The following is a 21,266-nucleotide window of genomic DNA, read 5'->3' on the forward strand; positions in this document are numbered from 1 at the left end:
TCCATAACTTTGGTTTAACGTTGGTTCAGGATTTAATTAGAGCACACCAGGCACCAGCAGTTGTGCCCTAAATCATCTTATCACCATCTAGCTACTTAATCTTATAAAATGATTAGCATCTTATTACAGTTCTTTATTAAATATTGATGCCAAAGGTTTTCCATTCAGCATTTGCAAATCCTTTTAGTCAATTAACAGTAGAACAAAAAGCATTCCATTACGTGCAAGAGCTACTGTAATTATGTTTATTTTGTACATTAGTACAGTGTGTTTAAAATATGTATGTTTGTGTTTGTGTGCAAATGAATATACATATGTAACTAAATGGGTACCATGAGCAAGGCCCAATTTTCTTCACTTACAGATATATTCACTTACTATATATATATATATATATTTGCTTATTGTCTTTCTTACGTATTTCTAAGGCACTTTGCTGGGAAAGGTTTTGAATAGCTCCTACATTTTCATCTCTGCACTAATCCCAGTATAACAAGAAAAATACAGAAATGATTAAAAGTCAATAGCAGAATAACTGCTGGTTGGATATGGTTCATGTTGTTCACAAGACAATTTTTGGCCCAGTTGTTATTGTTGTTTTATCTGCACCCCTGTGTGTGTGCGTGTATACCCACACCCACCCACCCTTTCCAACTGAGGACAAAACTTCATGTATCCGATAGAGTGAGCTATTCCATGAAACCTTACGCCACAATAGATCTTGTTAGTCCTCAAGACATAACAAAACTGTTTTTTGTGTTTGCTGTAATGGATGAATGTAATGGATTTTTGTCGTGACCACCACTGGAAAGCTTTCTATAGATGTGTTTATACATGCACGGACAGAATTATTTCCCTCTTCCATTGATGGAAATAACTGTGCTAATCTAAGCAGCTAATTAGCAGCGGTAATTAATTCCTCTTAGTAATGGAAATGCATTCTGTGTGTCTTTATATGGCATGTATGTTTCTTAGTGATCCCAGCGGCTGCCAGCTCCAGATTTTGGGGGGCCCCTTGTGTCAGATGCCTTCAATGGGAGCCTCCCTCCACTCTCCGTCCGCCATCATCTTATCTCTCTCCCTCTTTCTGGGCCCAAGTCCCACTGCTATCTAGGGGGAGAGGGCAAGTGAGTGCCCTTTGCCTGGTTCCCATCATTCATTGTGCTATCCCTTAAGGACAGAGGGAGAGAGCTGTTAAGCAAGCAGTAATGGCAAGTGGAGCAGCAACAAGGCTCTCATGTGGGGAGTCCTGCTCAGTAGTAGGTGCCAGCAAAGCTAACTGCTGATACTGGCCTTGAATGCAACAGCCCCTGTGCCCTGACAGCAAAAAACACAGGTTTTTCCATGGATGTTTACTGGGTTCCATACTTTTTCTCTGAGGCCACTTAAGGTTGATGCCAGGGGTATGTGTGTGTGTGTGTGTGTGTGTGTATACAATTTTTATTAAATTTTCTGTTTTACAATTTGAAATACTCCTTTTTACATCCTTAAGATATCAATGACTTCCCTTCTTCTCTTTCCATGGTTCATTTTACATATCATAAGTCCCTGCATATTTTACAAAAACTCTACCATTCAGTATTCCATTATTACGTCCATCAAAACATATTTACACTGTTGAATTTATCTTAATGCTGCCAGTGTTTCCAGCTGTACAGTTATTTTCCATATATTCAGTAACCATTTTCCAATCTTCTCCAAATGTATGTTATTTTTGTTCTCTCATTCTATAAGTTAAGTTTGTAAAGCTGCGCATATTCTGTCAACTTAAGTTGCCGTTCCTCTTTGGTTGGGATCTCACTCGTTTTCCAATTTTGGGCTAACAAAACACGGGCCACAGTAGTGGCATACATAAACAACCTTTTTTGACGCCTGGGAATTTCATCTGAATTATCCCCTCTGGTTTTTTGGCGGCTTCAGCCCTGGCACAAAACAACCCTGCAAGTAATAGATGAAACAGTGTTCAATGGGCTATTTTACTCCTTTCTAAATTTCCCCCCACTGGAAAAAATTGACAACCACAACATGTCATGCATTGATTTGTTCAATGATTTAAAATGTCTTGATAGACTAAAAAAGAATTGCTCCTTATATGTGAGAGAGGAGGCAATGATTGAGATGATCCTTGTTGTGTGACACATGCATGAATAAATATGTATAGGACTGCATATGTATAGGACACATATATGTATTTAAAATAAATAAATTCAAGCCACCTTTAAGGACAAATCCTTGCAAGGCCGCTCAAGAGTTAAAATATGATCACCATTTCAAAATACCTAAGGTAAAGGTAAAGGTACCCCTGCCCGTATGGGCCAGTCGTGTCCGACTCTGGGATTGCGCGCCCATCTCGCTTAAGAGGCCGGGGGGCAGCGCTGTCTGAAGACACTTCCAGGTCACGTGGCCAGCGAGACAAGCTGCATCTGGCGATCCAGCGCAGCACACGGAAACGCCGTTTACCTAATAAAAACCAGCAATGATTTTAAAAACACCCCTCCAGCCCAAACTACACAAATCTAACAGAATATACAATTCAGAACCACCAGCAGTGTCATAAAACAACCTTAACAAACCACTCCAGGAAAAGCCAAGGAAAACAAATAGGTTTTTAAGGCCCTCATAAAATGAAAGGGTGATACTCAGCTAAGATTTCGTTAATCTGGCGACAACCTTAGAATCTGGAGATCAGCCCAGCACAAAAAACTACTGGACAATGCATCTGTAACATACAGACATTTGTCCTTCTGACTCTACTGATATTCCTTTTACATGAAAATAGCATTATTCAGAACTGAGGAAGACTCTCAACCCTACCAATTTCATTTTGTGGCAGTCATTTGGGGACTTTCCAAAAAAACAAACTATTCATTGGAGCAATGAAGATGTCCTTATCAAAGGTTTAGTTATACAGTGGTACCTCGGGTTACATACGCTTCAGGTTACATATGCTTCAGGTTACACACTCCGCTAACCCAGAAATAGTGCTTCAGGTTAAGAACTTTGCTTCAGGATAAGAACAGAAATTGGGCTCCGGCGGCGCGGCAGCAGCAGGAGGCCCCGTTAGCTAAAGTGGTGCTTCAGGTTAAGAACAGTTTCAGGTTAAGAATGGACCACCGGAACGAATTAAGTACTTAACCCAAGGTACCACTGTAGTTTCTTTGAGATAGCCCTTAGTAGACTTCTGCATCCCATTTCACTGGAAGTGAAACTGAGGCGATGACAAAACACATTTATTTCTCTGGTTACCATCATACAGATTTTCTGTGGCAGAGTTGGAAATGGAACTTGGGGCCTCTGAATCCCAGGAAGGTGCTTAAGGAATGAGATGATCACCCTCTGCAGAGCACCCCCCCTCCCTTCCCACCATATCTGGAAAGACAGGCCCAGCTGTTAGTTCTTTTTATCCCTGGCGCCTGCTTTGCATCTCCAAGGCTTTCCTCAAAAGGAAGTTAAACACGTTTTTGTTAACATGAAAGCTGAGAATCTGCTTTATATTTCTAATCAGGGATCCAACAGGTTGCAAGGGCCACCAAGGCCAGCTTCTAATCTAAACTTCACAGCTGCCTCCTCTGTTCCATAAAAAGATGACCCTCAACTCTTGATCCTAACTTGGGAGGTGGGCGTTTGTGAGGGTGCATGGATAGAGAGCTCAGCTTTGCAGCTGAAGGCTATCACAGCAGAAAGGGAAAGCATAATCATAAACACGCACACATGCATATATGGACTTGGATGCAACTTGCAGCATTTACAGGTGCGGTTGCAAGCCCTTGGATCATGAATGCCGTTTCTCTTAAACTCATAGAGGAAGCTGATGACAAAAAACAAACATTAAAAAAAATTGTTCAGTTGCACCTTAGAGACCAACTCAGTTTGTTCTGGGTATAAGCTTTCATGTGCATGCACACTTCAGATACCCATCTGAAGAAGTGTGCATGCACACAAAAGCTTATACCAGAACAAACTGAGTTGGTCTCTAAGGTGCTACTGAACAATTTTTTAATTTTTTATTACTTCAACTGTGTCAGACCAACATGGCTACCTACCTGAATCTAAAAAAAATAATCATGTGCAGCGATTAGTTCAGCTGAATCCCAAGAAAGCATACACAGCACTGCAATCTTACTGAGCAATGACCAGCTCTCATGGAATAAAATAAAGCACTTTATCTAATTTTTTTAAAAAACTCTGTATTTTCAAATTGCTATGGCTGTGGGAGGACAACATATATTTAGTTGTCCGTCATCCGCTGTTACAGAGGCCCAGCTGGCTTTCACTAGAAGCTGGGCATTTTGTACCACTGGTCCAATGCTGTTCAACACTCTTCCAGCAGAGATGGAGCAGACACTTAGTTGTTTTCTCCAAGGCCTTTGACGCTGTTTAATTTTAATTTTTGCTTAGCTAGTCACCACAATGATTTGTAACCCCCCCCCAAAAAAACAGGTGTTTTGTCTGATCAAATCTTGCTTTGTGCCAATCCCACTACTGTTCAAATGGCATCTCAACAGCAACAAACACCTTGATCCATGTTGGTGATGTGTGTGTGAATAAAACAATGTAGGTTTGGCTAGATGTGGGCTGGTTTACCCAGGTGTGGAATGGCCCTCTCTGATCTCCTGCACAACCATTTCCTTTGTTCTCTGTTGCATTGTTCGCTCCACTGTTGAGAACTTCAAATGCTTCCCAGGTTTTTACATACATATACATATATATATATATATATATATATATATATATATATATATATATATATAATTCACTTATGCTGCCTTTGGTGTCAAGTCTAACAAAATCTCTCTCTGAGGTGAAATACACAGGGCTTGCCAAAAGCCATCCAACATCACTTGGAGCTGAAGACAGAAAACATATATAAACATTTCAGCTTCACCTTTTTCTTTTCCTATGAGAATTTATAATAGGAACAATGAACTTGACCTGGTGCATTTCCTGTGGGTATAATGTGACCCGCAAGGGTTAATGGCCTGTGGGTTTGCCTTGGGCTATCATCTCCCCCAGCCACTGATTAATCCTGAGCCCCCATCATTATCCCTTAAATGGAGCCTTTGAATTGAAAATTATTTTGGAATGGAATTTGCTGCTACACTGAGCTTCATTCATCACACTGAACTTGCCTCCTCCCTCAGAGTTAGATGCATTTGCTTGGCTGAGGGTAACTGGTTGGACGGCCTCTGCTAATTATCTTAAAGAGTAAATAAAAGGAGAGATTAAAGGGCTGGAAAAGTGGAGTGCAACATCTCTTACTTGTCTGCATTATAGTTTTACTGGTACCCTTCAGTATATACTGTGGGCTATATTTTTCCTAGTACAAATGCAACACTTCCAGTCTGCTGCTATGGGGAGGGGGGTTTGAGATTAAACAGCTCGCCAGCAAATTCAGGTTGCACAATTAAAGTGGATTTGGCACTCTTTGGTAACAAACTTGATTCATTAAAAAGTCCAGACTTCAGCAGTAAGGAAAGTGATGGGGAAATGCACTGGAAAGTGTGGGATAACAGTTGCTTGACATTGTATAATCTTCCCACAAATAACCCAGAACGGATGCTAAATAAACACTCGATGTCACATAACCTCCTTACAAATTTAGTGCAAGCAAGCCAAGATGAATGCTTAATGAACAGGTCTGGAAGCCCTCAAAAAGTCTTGTGGCACCTTGAAAACTAGCAAATCTTAGTGTGGGAAAAGGTTTTGTAGATCAGAGTCCGCTTCGTCCACTGTATGGCTTGTGATGCTCAATTGTCAGGAGGGTAGGGGCACAAAATGAATATGGAAAAGTTGGAATAAAATGGCAATGGAATGCTAAAGGATAATCTGTGGGTGATTCCAGAATGAATTCTCCTAGTACTAAATCACTGCTTTTCTGATATAAGCTACAATTGGAATTTCAATGGTCAGCAGTTTTTTTGTGCATTTGCTATTTTCTGTTTGTACCTATGGAACTGATCATAGCTGTGTGGGCAGCAAAGGGCAGTTCCTTCTCTCCCTACTGCTCTACCTCCCCTCTTTCTTCCCTCATGCTCTCCCTAGCTTTCAGAGAAGGGGTCCATAGATGTCTGATACCTGGGAATTTGAAGAAAAAGGCAGCAGTCCTTAAGAGACCCAAAATAAGCCCTGAAGGTAAAGAGGAGTACTGTATGAATGAAAACAGGGTTCTTGAAGAGGATGGATAAGAAAAAAATATATCCCTGAATCACGTGGCAAAATAATGCAGAAGATGATTCTGAATATACCATTTTAACAAAGACACACAGTTAACACCAGCCGTACTCTGAGAGGAACCCCTTTATTATGTGAATCTCACTGTGTACTTCTCCTCGTCATGGAGCTTCCAGATCACTGGAGGTCTAAGTGAGCAGGAGTCTTGTTCGTTCCAGCCTCTGAATAGTTTCCCCCCCAAGACCGCTGGAATAATAGAAGCCTGTGGAGCAGACGTAGGAAGCTCTTTTTAGTCTAACTACACCACTGGTTTTAAAGTGGCCAGTGGGAAGGGAACCAAGCACATATATTCTTCTTTCTCCCCTTCCTTGCCTTCCACCATCTCAAAGACAGTTCGCACATTACTTTAATTTCAGAGCATCCATAAGCAGAACACCTTGAGTTTTCAACACTGAGCTCCGTGGGACTGGAACTGCCATTTCTCATCCCAACTGGGTTTCAAGGAAGCCATTGTGGTATCTTGTATCACCCTCAAGGGCAGTCCTTTCCAAGGACATAATCAAAGAGGTTCAGACACTACCTATTATATATACGGGGGAAATTGTGGCTCGCAGTATAGGAAGGATGTTCTGCCATCGTGACCGGTGCTTTCCCCATGAAGCTGCCTGCCAGCATTGGTATGGATGCTAAGGCTGCGTACATACAACATTTTCTTCTAGAATTATCAATTCCAGCTTCAGTATCTCAGTGGTTGCCATTAGTGGGACTGCTGTCTTGTAGGATGACTATGCATGGCAACTGGCCATAGCCTATTTAAACAATGCAAATGATAATTGAGGCTGAAACATTTAGACAGCAATCCTACATATGCTATGCACAACACTCTTTGGAAATAAGTTCATTTGAACTCAAGGGGGTTTGTGGTTGAGTAGACATGCATAGTAAAGGTAAAGGGACCCCTGATCGTTAGGTCCAGTCGCGGACGACTCTGGGGTTGCGGCGCTCATCTCGCTTTATTGGCCGAGGGAGCCGGCGTACAGCTTCCGGGTCATGTGGCCAGCATGACTAAGCCGCTTAGCCATCATTATTGGGTTGGAGTAAACCATTGTGACCCTTTAGACCTATCTAAAAGGTGCTTGTTTATTGGACAGCACCTTCTTTTGTAAGTTTTGAAATTACTTTGAATATACTGTATAGGTATTTGCAGGGCTTTTTCCCCAGCTGGAACTCACTGGAACTCAGTTGGTTACCATTGTCATTATAAGAGAACATGGTGAATTCCAGCATCTTTTTCCCCTAGAAAAATAGCACTTTGTTTGCAAACAAACAAAATATCCTTGATGTCATGAACTGGCAGTACAACGGGGAGGTGGAAGAAGATCCTGGGTGTGGGTGTGACTGGGGATGGAGAAGGAGAGGCTGGTGTAGAAAGTACACACCGGACACCCACTGTTCGTTATTTGAATCTGTCTCTTATGTAAATCCTGTGTAGTATGAGTAAGAAAGATGTTATACAGCCCAAACATTGATTGTGAATCAGGTCCCTCTGCTGCAGTATCCCTGGGAATATATTTACCAAGCCAGTGGTGGCATCTCCTTATGTGATGGGTTAACTGGGATTATTTTCCCGGCACTTGCCTAGAGCAAAGAAAAATATATTCAAGTTGAATATCCCTTCTTCCTATGGTTTGATGGGGCCAGAGCCTCCTGGGGCAAAGGTACAGCTTCCACCTGTGTTTTAATCTTGGCACATCTGAGTTTACAGATTAAACACTGGAGGGTGCCCAGCTGGCTGACATGGACAAAGGGGCCACCCACAACTCCTTAACTTTATTTGGAGTGCAGCAAGCCTAGCATTGCGCTGTGTACAGCCTTTTGTGTTTTGGCAAGGAAGCTGGATTGGGGGAGGGTGAAGGCAAGGGGAATCAGGAAGACGAAAAGGAAGCAGGGCGATCGAAAAGATGCTTTCACTTTGCAGACGGTTCTCCGTGATTACAAAACTAGTACTTAAAACCATTTGTACAGCGTTTTGACAAAGAGAGAGGGAGAGATTTATATTGTTTATTGGGGTCTTTGATAGAAACTGAAACTGAGGTTGTTATAAGAACTCTGGAAATAGTAAGCAATTAAAACGAGACAGCTGTTACTCAAGTCTTTTCCAGTCTCCCAGGAACCCAGCTCATATTGCAGCCTGAGTGCATGCTGCTTTTCATTGGCTCCAGGCCACTGTTTATGTCACAGCCAAACGGGCCTCAATTTTAGTTTGGCCTGAAGGAGAGTAAGGGAAAAAAATTCTGATACTCGGACAGTATTTTAGAAGCGCTGAGCCACAGTGCTTCATATGTAAAAGGCACCCCTCCCTGAAGTGGTTCAGTTTTGAAGAGGATACTCCTCTGTTTGCAAGTCTGCCTGGTCCAAGTCCAGTTGAAAGATAAAAGAAAAAGCAGGAGGAGGAGCAGCCCTGAAGTTGCCTATCAACAGCACTTGGGCAGCAGACTGAGGCCACAGTTGCACCCAGGGCTGGCCCCAAACATTTTGGCACCTCAGGCAAACCACAAAATGGAGCTTCCCTCTAGGGAAGAAGGGGTGAATGAAGATCTACATTGGGAACAAAGGAATAAATATCTACATTGGGGAAAATGGGGAGGGGAATCAAATCAAACCTTACCCAACAGTTGAAGTGGGAATCAAAGGCTGTTGCAGGGTGTGGGTGGGTGTGCTGTGAATGACACTAGGTGGGTGCAGAGTCCAAGAGACCCCAGAGATTACCATGTCCTCCTTAGGAGTGGGAGGAAACCAGCAGCACTTTCTATATGCCGAGAGGCCACTGTAGAGGCGGCATGGGGAAGCTGCCAAGGAGGCAGCAGATTTGGCCACTGAGGGATGTGCTGTGGCCATCATTGCTACTGTGGTCATGGAGATGGCAGAAGGCGATGCATTCCTTGGCGGCTGGAACTGCTGCTCCCCTGGGGCAAGCTTACTTTGCCTCATGGGTGGGCCAAGCATGTTCAAAGAAGAACCATGTTCACAGAAGAAGACCTTGCTAGATCAGGCCAGTGGCCTATCTAGACCACAGTAGTCACCCAGATGCCTCTGGGAAACCTGCAAGCAGGACTTGAGCATGAGAGCACTCACTCTACCTGTGGTTTCCAGCAACTACATTGCTGCCTCTGACTGTGAAGGCAGGCCAAAGCCTTTGGTAGCCTCATCCTCCATGAATTTGTCTAATCCTCTTTTAAAGCCATTCAAGCTGATGGCCAACGCTGCCTCATGTGAGAGCAAGTTCCATAGTTTACTATACACTGTGTGAAGAAGTACTTTCATTTATCTCTACTGAAGTCAAAGTCATGCTGAGGGCAGCGCATAGCTCACAAATGTTTGCCTCTGCCTTCTAAGGCACAGGGATCCCCGTGGGACTGCAGTCATCAACATACCGTATTTTTCGCCCTATAAGGCGCACTGGCCCATAGGGCGCACCTCGTTTTTTTGGGGGGGAAATGAATTTAAAAAAAATTATTCCCCCCCCCTGTCGCGGGGCTGGGGCGGGGGAAGCCCGAGCTTCCCCCAACCCCAGCCCCCAGAACAGGCTGCTGCCCGCAAGCCTTGCGAGCCCGCGGGAACTCCCGCACCGACCCCTCTCGCTCTCCAGGCTTCAGCGAAAGCCTGCATTCGCCCCATAGGACGCACACACATTTCCCCTTCATTTTTGGAGGGGAAAAGTGCGTCCTATAGGGCGAAAAATATGGTGCTTGGTCAATTTACTTGGGTAGTTTTTAGATGAAGCGATGGACAATTTTGACACTTGGGTCATGTCCCCGGAACGAGTTATATAACCAACTGTGAGAATAAACTTTGCACAGTTGAAGATCTCGCCCTTAGCAAAAAATGGTAGATGGACTTCAGCTGAAACTGATATTTATTTCGTAAAAGGAAGGAAGGGAAATCTGCGAGTACTGCTGCCCACAAAACATGGCTGATGTTTGTGCAATACTCAGATTCCAATCAGGCCCAAAGTGTGGTGGTGATTTCATTTTATGGAAGAAAAAAAATTAATCTGTCTAAGATCGCTTTGTCGTGAAGGGTAATTTCAAAGCTTTTGTATAAAACAGCACAGGACAAAGTAAGGGAGTGAAACAGACTGAAGAAACCCCTTAAGGGAGGAAGAGAGGATGAGTGTCTCTGTGCTAATGCATTTGATGAGCATTATCAGGAAACAGCATGTAGCTCGAGTCCCATGAAAAGTAAAATAGCACCAAAAAAGGGGGGAGGGATTAAGTGAAAAGTGTTGAGCACATTACAGATACCATTACCATTCTGAGTGACGAAAAGTTCCTCAGAGACCAAGTTCTCTCAATGTGGTAATTTCCACGAATCTTCTTTCCAGCCTTTTTGCATTTGGAATATGGTCAAACCACAGTTGTTTCATTCTTCAGATCTGTTGGTTGGCAACTGCATTGGCTGGAGGACTAGGTCGCTAAGCCTGGAGCAGCAATCTTAGGTTACAGGTGGGATTGATGAAATCAAATTTGGTTGATTGGATCACTGCCCATGGCCAGGATGGAGAGGCTCCAGCCTCTCAGATGTTGCTGAACTACAACTTCCTTTACTACAGAAAGTTCCTCAGCCCTGCCCTATGGTATTGATCTTTTCAAATAAACAATTACTCTAAAATGACCCATGTTGTTGAGTCGTTTAGTCGTGTCCGACTCTTCGTGACCCCATGGACCAGAGCACACCAGGCACTCCTGTCTTCCACTGCCTCCCGCAGTTTAGTCAGACTCATGTTTGTAGCTTCGAGAACACTGTCCAACCATCTCGTCCTCTGTTGTCCCCTTCTCCTTGTGCCCTCCATCTTTCCCAACATCAGGGTCTTTTCCAGGGAGTCTTCTCTTCTCATGAGGTGGCCAAAGTATTGGAGTCTCAGCTTCAGGATCTGTCCTTCCAGTGAGCACTCAGGGCTGATTTCCTTAAGAATGGATAGGTTTGATCTTCTTGCAGTCCATGGGACTCTCAAGAGTCTCCTCCAGCACCATAATTCAAAAGCATCAATTCTTCAGCGATCAGCCTTCTTTATGGTCCAGCTCTCACTTCCATACATCACTACTGGGAAAACCATAGTTTTAACTATACGGACCTTTGTTGGCAAGGTGATGTCTCTGCTATTTAAGATGCTGTCTAGGTTTGTCATTGCTTTAAAATGACCCATAGCCCACCCATAAATGCAAGCCATTCAGCAGTCAGGTGGGTGTTCCCTTGCAGCCTTCAGCATCCAGGGTCCCTTACAAATGCTTTGGACTCCAACTCCCAGCATGCTCTGCTCAGTGGGGCTAATGGCAGCTGCAGTCCAGAAACATCTGGAGGGTAGCAGGTTAGTGAATGACAACTTTCTTTCAAAACAATGCACCAAACATTCTGCTTTCAAGTTCCAAAATGGAGACTGTTTGTCTTAACTGAAAACAGCTATCTTCTTGGAATTAAAAGAAGTAATTAGAGGGCTGTTTTGAAATACTACTCTCTTTCTAAAAGAACAACAGCAGCAGCTGTAACTACTAGGACTGCCCATCACTATGTTTCACTGTAAAAGCCAGAACAAAATGCCATCAAAGGGAGATGCGGCAAACTCCAAAGTAGGTTTGCTTTTTTGCCTCTCCGAATAACAGAAGTTTTTACTAACCACTTAAATAAACACTGAACAGGAAATATAAAAATAGTTATGCGAGAAGCTCTTTCCCTCAGAAAATATTATTTTAGCATACCTTGTGTATAGTGTAATAATTCCAAACGAAACATTGTTAAAAGTGCAAAAATAAGCAGGCTTGAAACATGCTATGGAGCATTTCAGGATGATTAATAGCTCAGGATTGAAAAAGTAAGTGACAAGACAGAGAGAATGAGAGTGAAGGATGGCTTAAGGCAGCTGGGAGAGTGCGGGAGAAATTACAGCTGACTAGGGATGGACGAATCTGTCGGGTTTGGTTCTCCCAGTTCCTGATTCCACACACACACACCCGGTCTTAAATTCAGTTCTCAATTCTGCAGCAATTAGAGATAATAAAAAAAAAATCCTCATGGAAATTCACCAGCATTTTGCTGTGAATTTCTCTTAGCAGACACATTTTTGCATGTTTTGAAAATATATACATTTTAAAAACAAGTTACTCTAATAATTTTAGAGTGTGTGTGTGTTAAATTTTTATATCTCCCTTCATCCAAAGATCATAGAGTGAGTTACAATATATACAACATATTTTATATATGCATATATGTTTGATTGTGTGTATAATTTTCACTCATATAGGAATACTTTAATATATGCATATTTGCACACCTTACTTGGCTGAAGTGACTGCATTGCAAAATTAAGATAAATGTTAATTTTGAATGTTATCTTTCTGTTGCATATCACTTTAGAAAGCGTTAAATTAGGGTAGTTTGCCTTTAAATGTGAACTGAATTTAATTTCTCCACCATCCCTACACCTGACCAATCTGATTTATATGTTTGGAATTTTATTATTTGTTTCAAACATATTCCATTGTGCAGTGCTGCCCTTGATTCAGAATTGCTTCAGCTTTCACATATGATCATGGTTTCAGTGCAGTCAATGCTATTGATTAGTAGATAAGGTGGTAGATAAGATTTGAGGGCTATTTCATACATTATGCAGGATAAACCTGGATTTACCTCCTAGTGTACACTCAGTGGGGAACTGTGGCTAATTCTGGTCCCCCAGTGGGTTTGCTTATTTGATGCAAGTGTGTGAAAACATTAATCTTTGTCACATTCACACCTTACACTTTTAGGTGAAAACATATTGGGAGTACAGCTCGAAATAAAAAACAAGAAGGAAGGCATGATATAAAACTGCAAAATAAACACTGTTTAATGCAAATGTGTGTAATGAAATCAAAATAGTTTTTTAAAAATTAAATAAAAAGTCACATCAGGAAGCTGCCGTTTTAAGGGTTTTTTTTGTCTCTTTTTGTTTCCTCAAGATGCTTCCTCCCCCAGCGAATTTACAGGTGTGCTTTCATCCCTGTAAATTTACCCTTGTGTAGTTGGTGTTGGCATTCTATATACTAAATGCGCACTAGGAGAGCAAAGAGTTTTAGGATGCCAGCGCCCTTATTCCTTTGCTCCAGGCCTCTGAGGCTGCTTTTAATTTAAAAACAAATACAACAGAGACACACACTTGTATGTAATGTGTAGTTTGGCCAAAAGATTGGGCTTTTGTTAGTTTTGCAGGAATGCCATAGTTGAGAGGCACAGCTACCAAAAATATTGCTGTATGTATCCTTGCAGTCCTGATGGCATGTGAACAAGAAGGTGTTGTAAGACAATTGTAGGACTAAATTCTGTACTATTGTAAGCACATAGCTCAGAGGCCTGGTGAAAAAGAAATGTTTTGCCTGGTGCATAAAAGCATGTCATGATGGCACCAGGTGAGCCTTCCTGGAGAAAGCCCTGGAGTGCAAGAGCATCTGGAGGTCCACAGGTTTTCTATCTCTCCCCTAGGGACATCAAGTTATGAGATGTGGATACAATGGTGTCTCCCCTATTTCCTCCATTTTCCTGATTGCAGATCCCTTTTCGTATACTGTATATGTATTTGCCCACCAGTTGATGTTTTATCTGAACCATGTTTACAAGGTGTTGATTAATAACTTGATCCTCATAAACAGGAAAGACAGAACCCTTAAAATAAATCCCCTGCTTTGCTTTTTAGAGAAAACCAACAAAATAAGAGAACTAAATAATCAGTGCCATTAGTTATTTTGATCAGATTGGAATCTTAAATGCCGAAACAGTAAGAATCTCTGTATAGCGCAGTGTAGCAGAATATTGACAGTGTAACTATCTCCATAGCTTTCTACAGCATTACTGTCCAGATAATTATTTTGAAACATTAGGTTCTAACAATATATTATGAGGCCTACATTATGCGATGCTTTATAATAAAGTTTTGAACAGGGAGACCTGAAAGACAAATAATTTTTTTACTAGTTCACTCAGATTTTGATGTTTTCATTACTTCACAAATGGGTAACCTAATTTGTATCTAAAAGGCCCATCGTGCTGATATCCTGGCTGAATTATTTTATCCAATGCCTGACACTTTGCTATTGATCCTTCTGTTGTGCCATATGCTACTCATGGTACAACTTGCGTTAGCGACAAAACGTGCTTTGTGACAAGTACAACATTAACAATATGTGGTGATATCATGCATGGCATGGCTTTTGCCTGGCTTTGGCTCATGGGGAGAGAAAGGGCTCTTGCAGTGCAAAGCTGCCAGGAATGATTGCCACTGCAAGAGTTTTCCATAACTTCTTCCATAACTGTTCCTTGACTGCAATTAGAGCAAAATGTACAATTAGTGCTGCAGTTACAATCTTTGTTTACTGCCTAAAAAGCAAAGCAAAACTCTCCTGTTAACAGAATTTCCTTTGTAGTGGCATGAAGCTAAGGTTTGTTGCACAAAAAAACCATTGGCACAGGTTTGGGGAGATATGACAATCCTACGTTATGAACGTTATTATAAGTTGTTTCAGTGGGATTGCTTGACCACAGTTGTCCATGCGTTGGTAATTTCACACTGGACGACTGCAATGCACTCCATGTGGGGTTATGTTTGAGGTTGGTCTGGAGGTTGTAAGTGGTGCGGAACGTAGTCACCAGGTTCCCTATGGGGGCAAGCTACTGACAGTATATAACACTGCTTGTGGGATTTGCACTGGCAATCTGCTACTGGGTCAAGTTTGAAGTGTTACTACTAACATAAGAGACCCTATGCAGCCCAGGATCAGTGTACTTGAGAGATGGCCTGATTCCTTATGCTATATATACCCAGCAAGTCACTGCAGTCTGTAGGACAGCTTCTCCTTCATTTCCCTATTGCTGTATGTTTTTTGATAGTGACAGATATTCTCTCTATCACACTGAACTGTCGGGCAAGTGATAAAATCATAGAGATGGAAGGACCTTAGAAGCCATCTACCCTGCACAAAGAAACAGAAAGTTGGTTTGTGGGAGGAGGAAAACAAATTGATGTATTTTGATGTAACACTAAACCATAGTGTTACATGAATGAGATACAGTGGTACCTCGGGTTACATACGCTTCAGGTTACAGACTCCGCTAACCCAGAAATAGTGCTTCAGGTTAAGAACTTTGCTTCAGGATGAGAACAGAAATCGTTCACCGGCGGCGCGGTGGCAGCAGGAGGCCCCATTAGCTAAAGTGGTGCTTCAGGTTAAGAACAGTTTCAGGTTAAGAACGGACCTCCAGAATGAATTAAGTACTTAACCTGAGGTACCACTGTACAGGCTTATGTGATCTTTAACTTATCTGAAATAGCTGTGAGGAGATTACTGGAAACATTTGCTTCCAGTTTAAATTAATTGCAATTTGTTATTTCATCCAAAATGGAACAAACTTAGTAAGTTTAAATGATGGTTTATCTAAACAAGCCAAGTTCAAACTGTGGTTTCTGATCTTAACCTGTTTGAATATATACCATATTTAAAACTAACTACATTTCCTAGTTTGAATGAAACGATTGACTGTGACTAAATTAAAATGGAAACAGATGCTTCTAATCTGCAGCCAGAGGAGGGAGGAGAGCAGGCTTCTGTATGTAACACTAAACTATGGTTTAGTCACTATGGTGCTACATCCAATGCAGGTCAATATTTTATGGTAACATATTGGACAAAATGAGAGCAAGGCACTTGAAATGAATAATGGTGGGAGCAAAAGGATATTGGAAGTTAACAAACGCTGCTAGTAGAATTTTAGATGCTTTCATTCAGAACCAAATGTTCCACATCAGATTTTCTTTCTTTGAAGCATAATCACTGATCATGCTTCTTGTGATCAACCAAGAATCAGGAAAAATGTGACTTCCTGATGCAGTATCTTCTTTTTATTGATCCCTGTTGTATTTTATATTTCTCTAGTTGGCTTTTCTAGCCTAGAACATTTCTGAAATGACACACACGCCTCACTGGGATAAGCACAAAATGCCTTGAGGACCACAGTTTCTAATCCTTAACATAATTTTCAAGACAATCCAATTGTATATTAGCTCTGAAGGAAACCCCAGTATGTTCAATGGGGTTTACTCCTAGGATTTATTTAAGACATTTGTAGGTTGCCCTTCAATTTGTCAAAACTTCCAAGGCAGCTGACAACAAAATAAGACAATATCAACTGCACATTAGAATTGAAGGCACAGTGGTAGGAGGTAAGTTGTTGGCATAAAGGTTCTCCTCATGATTTTAACTTGCTCCATATTTCATCTTAATGGCAAGGGGAAAAAACCTTTAAGAGAATAATTATGTTGTGAACTGAGAATGGCTGAGAGAAATTTCTCCTTGCCCCCTTGTGGTCAAATGGTTTAAAAAAATAATAATACTGCAAATATCCATGAATCTTACATGAAAACAGTAGTGAAATTTAAGGTTTGATTACTTTAAAAGCTGGAAATGTAGCGGGGTGAAATGAGTACTCTAGTTCAGAACCAGCTCCTGCTTTAAGCAAAGATCAATCTTGTGGGGGCCCTTTTCTGTTGGTGGGTATTGGTGGGTTGAGCTTGTTGTGGTAGAAGGCAACAGGAACATCAGGTAACTGGAGGCTGCCATTATAATTTCCCACAATGCTCCAGAGTGATACCATGTCTGAGGCATTGTGGAAAACCAGGCCAATGTGTTTGTTTAAAGGAGGCCCAGGACAGGCAGCAGTGATGGTTCCTTCTGTGACATTGGGCCTTGGCAGCTGTCCAAGGATGTCAGGAGCGGATACCAGGCCTGCTCTAGCTAGGCTTGGTATCAGCTCCTTAGACAGGTAGAAGCAACAGTCTTTTGGCTGATGTATTATCGCATTATTATGGGATTATGTTGGCCATTTGGGTGGGATTTAAGTCTAGGCTCTTCGCAGGCAATTATTTTAAATTAATAGAATGGCTAGCTCTTACCTGTTTGGGTAAATAAGCACCTTATTTGTGTGCTATTATTTAAGTCCCAGACTTCAAACAATGTGTTCTGTAGTATGTAGATTGTAGTCTAGAACAGTTGTGTTCAAAATGTGTTGGGTGACCTTGAACTTCTGCCAGCAATTCCTTCGTTAAAAGTCAGCATTGGTACATTGTGGACAAGCTTCCCTGAAAGACAGCTTACCCCCATTACCAATCTTCCTGTCAAGTCTGAACTATTTGCAGTTGTTGGAGGGGAGCAGAGAGTCACATGCAGTGATATGCACAGAACCACATTAGAGTTAGGAAGAGCTTGCTACTCAAGCAAGGTCTCAGCCTCAACAGGAAGCCTTTTGTAGCCCTTCCAGTCCAGGAGGAGGGCAACAGCTAGTTTGGATGGGTGACCCAGGCAGCTCCTGAGACTTCTACTACTATAGTTGTGTTCTATGAAATATTTTCATGGGGCAATGATGAGACCCAACTACTGTCCTGCCTCTTGGTAATCAGCATGAACAGTGTGCGCCGTAGAACTTGTTTAAGAATGCTCAGAGGTGACCAAGTTTTTGATTACTCATCCTTAAGAGATCTGATTATACAATAACTGTAAACAGGAGTTGCCTGTTTGCTATGTGCTCCAGAATTGCTCAAAATATTTGCACGCAAAAGGTTCCATCAAAAAGAAAACTAAGCGCCATGTAGATTGCGCTTTTAGGATTTATTTCACATAGGTTGCCAGCGGAATTCATAATGAAGTTTGCCCATTGCCCCTCAATAGCCAGCAGCATGGCCCAACATAGTTTCCAACATAAGAGGTTGTTATGGGATATTATTATTACTATTAAGTGTGATTTAATCGACAATATTTTAAAAAGTATTCATTGGTGGATATTTATCTTTACCACAAAAGTTTAGAATGCGATGGTAATATAATGGCTTAATAATTGAAATTCAAAGCTATTTCTGTTACAAATATTTGTTGATAACATTATAATCCAGATTTAAAAGATATATTGTCTCCCTTTAACTGAGCTTTGTCAGATTCAGATAGTCTTATGATTACTCATCGTTACACAGCAAATGGATGTAATGAAAAGCTATCACGGGAGGATGTGAATTTGATCAGAATCTTTTCTTCCTGTGACTGGAAAAGTAGCATAGGAAAGATAATTTGGCGTGTGGGGAAAATCGCAGAGGGCAAAGATTTAAGATCACACATACACCAACACTCCCGTGGCAGACTTCAAAGCTGCTGTGGCTGCTTTTCATAAAATACACTTTAAGAAATGCAGGGGAGACCGCAGTTTTAATTCTAATGGGCTTTTACTGCAGAACATCATACTGGTTATATTTAAAATACTGGATTTAGACTGTACCAGCCCAATTAGATATTTAATACATCAAACAAAACAAAAACTAGTTTCTACAGATGTATCTTTGATTAGATCCTACTTCTAAAGCATGTATGAAATGATGGCCCATCCCACTCCACAACTTTATGGATCAATAACTCCTGATAAAATAAGGGAAGTGAGTGGTGATTGAAAAGCCATAAGGCACAGTTTGGTCTATTAATTTTTAGATTGTGGGCAGAACCTGCTTTTATTGTACCATGCAGTAGTAATTGTTGGTAATAACAACAACAAGAAGAGCAATCACAATTAGGTGCTTTATGGCTATGAACACTGCACCACACAATCCATTCTTGGTTTTGTCTGAATATCTGGCAGCCTTTTAAAATACGTATTTAGCATTCATGTAGTGAAGCCTGACAGTGATTAAGTACCACCTGAGAATGAGTTTTAGCTGATAATAATTGATTTACTAATTTTTGTTGAGGTAGATTTACAGTAGTGTTTGGAGCTTTATACTCATTTTAAATTCCTTTGAGAAGTGTGGCTAAATATTTATATTTGAGGTTATGGAACTCCATCACAAATGACACTGATGTCCTCATTTAGGTGCAAGGTGAAAATGTTTTTGTCCCACTCTACACAAAGGAATTAAAAGTGAACACATTTCCAGGGTAAATCACAACAATTTAAAATACAGCATTAAAAACAGTTTAAAACAAATTAACCACCACAAGCTTAGTAACTGTTTGCAAAAAAGTGAAGGTGGGCAGAGCATTACTGACTTAACATGTCTAATATTATGCACATCTACACTGATAGACTGGTACTGTGACTGTGGTGCAAAAGATCTTGGGGTCGTAGCGGATACAGTAGTTCACTGAGGCATCAACTACAGGTGCTGCAGCAGCAAAAATGGCAAAATCGGTACTGTATTAACAATGATAAGGAAAGGGACTGAAAACAAATCAGCAATGATCATCCTAGTGACAGTCACATTATGTAAAACGATTGTGTGGGCAGAAATAGGTCTCCTTTGTGTAACGTCATATGCTTTCCCAAAAATCTTCATGCTTTCCCAAAATCTGTTGGTGTAGAGAGGCACTTTTTAAGATTCATCTATGACAAATCCGTGAAAGCGACAAAGCTTGAATCATCATTTGGAATATAATTTCCTTCTCTCTCTCTCTCTGAGGCCTTTGCTGAACTAATACACAGTAAACTCTGCTGCTATATTCGAACGATTATCCCATTCGTATCCCCGCAGCAACCTAGGGAGTGTAGGACTAGCGGACCGAACCTAAGATTCACCCAGCGAGTTCCGTGTCTTGAGCTAACGTGTGAATCCACGCCTCCTTGACACGGCTCTTTTGCAGGCTCTCCTGTCACGCTGTCTGAAAAAGTTTCGCAACAAGCGCGCGGGAGGCTTTTTTGTGGGCGCTTATGGGTGGCTGTGTGCCGTTGAGAAGCATCCTGTTTTGTTTCTAGCGCGAGAGAGGCCTCGTTTTCCTTCGGATGTGAGGGCGGCTGGCAACTGCCCTCCCCTCGCAGCCTCCCTCGGCCTGGCTGGATGCTTCTTTTCTTCCAGGCCTTCCCAAAACACAAGCCTCCCGGCATCGGCCGGTTGCTAGGCGTTGTGACGACAGAGGTGCGGTGGGCGGCGATTGGCGGAGGCCCTGCTCTTCCCCCCGTGGGATTCGCAGGGGGAGGGGCGGAACCGGCGCGGACGCTGGAGCATGCGCAGTGGGAGGCCAGTGTCCTGCCCGGCCACGTCTGCCGGGTCCTGCCGCAAGCGGCTGCGCTGAGGAGAGCCCTACTGAGGAGGCCAGCTGCTCGGCCCCATGGGCTGCTCCGCGCGACCCTCGGCGGGGCTGCGCCGGCGGCCCCTGCTACCGCTGCTCGCGCTCCTCCTGCTCGCGCAGCCCGCCTTGGCTTGGGAGAGCGGAGACTTGGAGCTCTTCGACCTGGTGGAGGAGGTTCCGCAAAACTTCTACGTCTTCCTGGGAGTTGAGCAGGTGAGGGGAGGCAGCGCCAGGAGGAGACCCCCCCCGGGCGGGCGCGGGGTCCGGCCCGGCCCGCCGTTCCTGCTTCCCTTCCGGCTGGGCCCGGCTGCGACCTCCCCTGAAACCCGGGGCTCGGGCCCGGAGCGGTTGGGGCGGCCGAGAGCCGGGACCAGAGGGCTCCTGAGCATGTGCAGATAAACTTCACGGGGCTGCTGCTGCTGCCTGGTTCCGCGTATCTGGGGGAAGGTTTGTGAAGCAGGTCTATAGTGTGGGTTATAAAGTTGTGTGCGTGTGTTTGAAAAGTATGCAGTGCTGCCTCTTCTACCTCTTGCAGCTTATTTGTTGCCCACTCACCACCGTTTCTCCCTGTGGCGAGGAAACCCAGCTGTCCCTTGACCTCTTCTTCTCCCCCCCCCCCCCATTTATTCTCCTTTTTTGATATTTGGATATTTCCCATCCAGACCTCTTCTAAAGGTGCAGTGTTCTGTGTTTGGATCCTGTAGGCTCCATTGTGCTCTTTCCTCCTTCCTTCCACCTTTATGTTAAAATGTAGTTGCCCCTTCTTATCTCGCTTCTTTTCACCCCCAACCCCTGTAGGAGACTTCCCCTTTTCTTTCAAATCTAGGCCACCAAACCTGCAAACATATTCTGTTCTCCCCCACCCCACTGCTTTTATGGAAGTGGCCTATTTTCCTTTTTTTGGAGACTTTTTTGCACCCTAAACCTGTCCAGATTTATGAGGGAAAACTTACACGTTTCCCTTCAGTTTGT

At 42.6% G+C, this 21,266-nt stretch overlaps 1 protein-coding gene across 3 annotated transcripts in view; it reads left to right on the plus strand.

Moving 5' to 3' along the window:
• Nucleotides 1–21,266, plus strand: part of DNAJC1 (DnaJ heat shock protein family (Hsp40) member C1) — a 119,022-nt gene that overhangs the window by 25,243 nt on the left and 72,513 nt on the right. The window contains exon 1 of one of the 3 annotated variants that reach the window (XM_053410427.1): nucleotides 20,224–20,507. The exons of the other annotated variants lie outside the window; for them this stretch is intronic. Coding sequence (XP_053266402.1) covers nucleotides 20,334–20,507 — 174 coding nt within the window. The 5' untranslated portion in view covers nucleotides 20,224–20,333. Of the gene's footprint in view, nucleotides 1–20,223; nucleotides 20,508–21,266 lie in introns of those variants that run through there. 3 annotated transcript variants of the gene reach the window in all.

Source organism: Podarcis raffonei, chromosome 12 (genome assembly GCF_027172205.1).
Source record: "Podarcis raffonei isolate rPodRaf1 chromosome 12, rPodRaf1.pri, whole genome shotgun sequence".
Taxonomy (NCBI): Eukaryota; Metazoa; Chordata; class Lepidosauria; order Squamata; family Lacertidae; genus Podarcis; species Podarcis raffonei.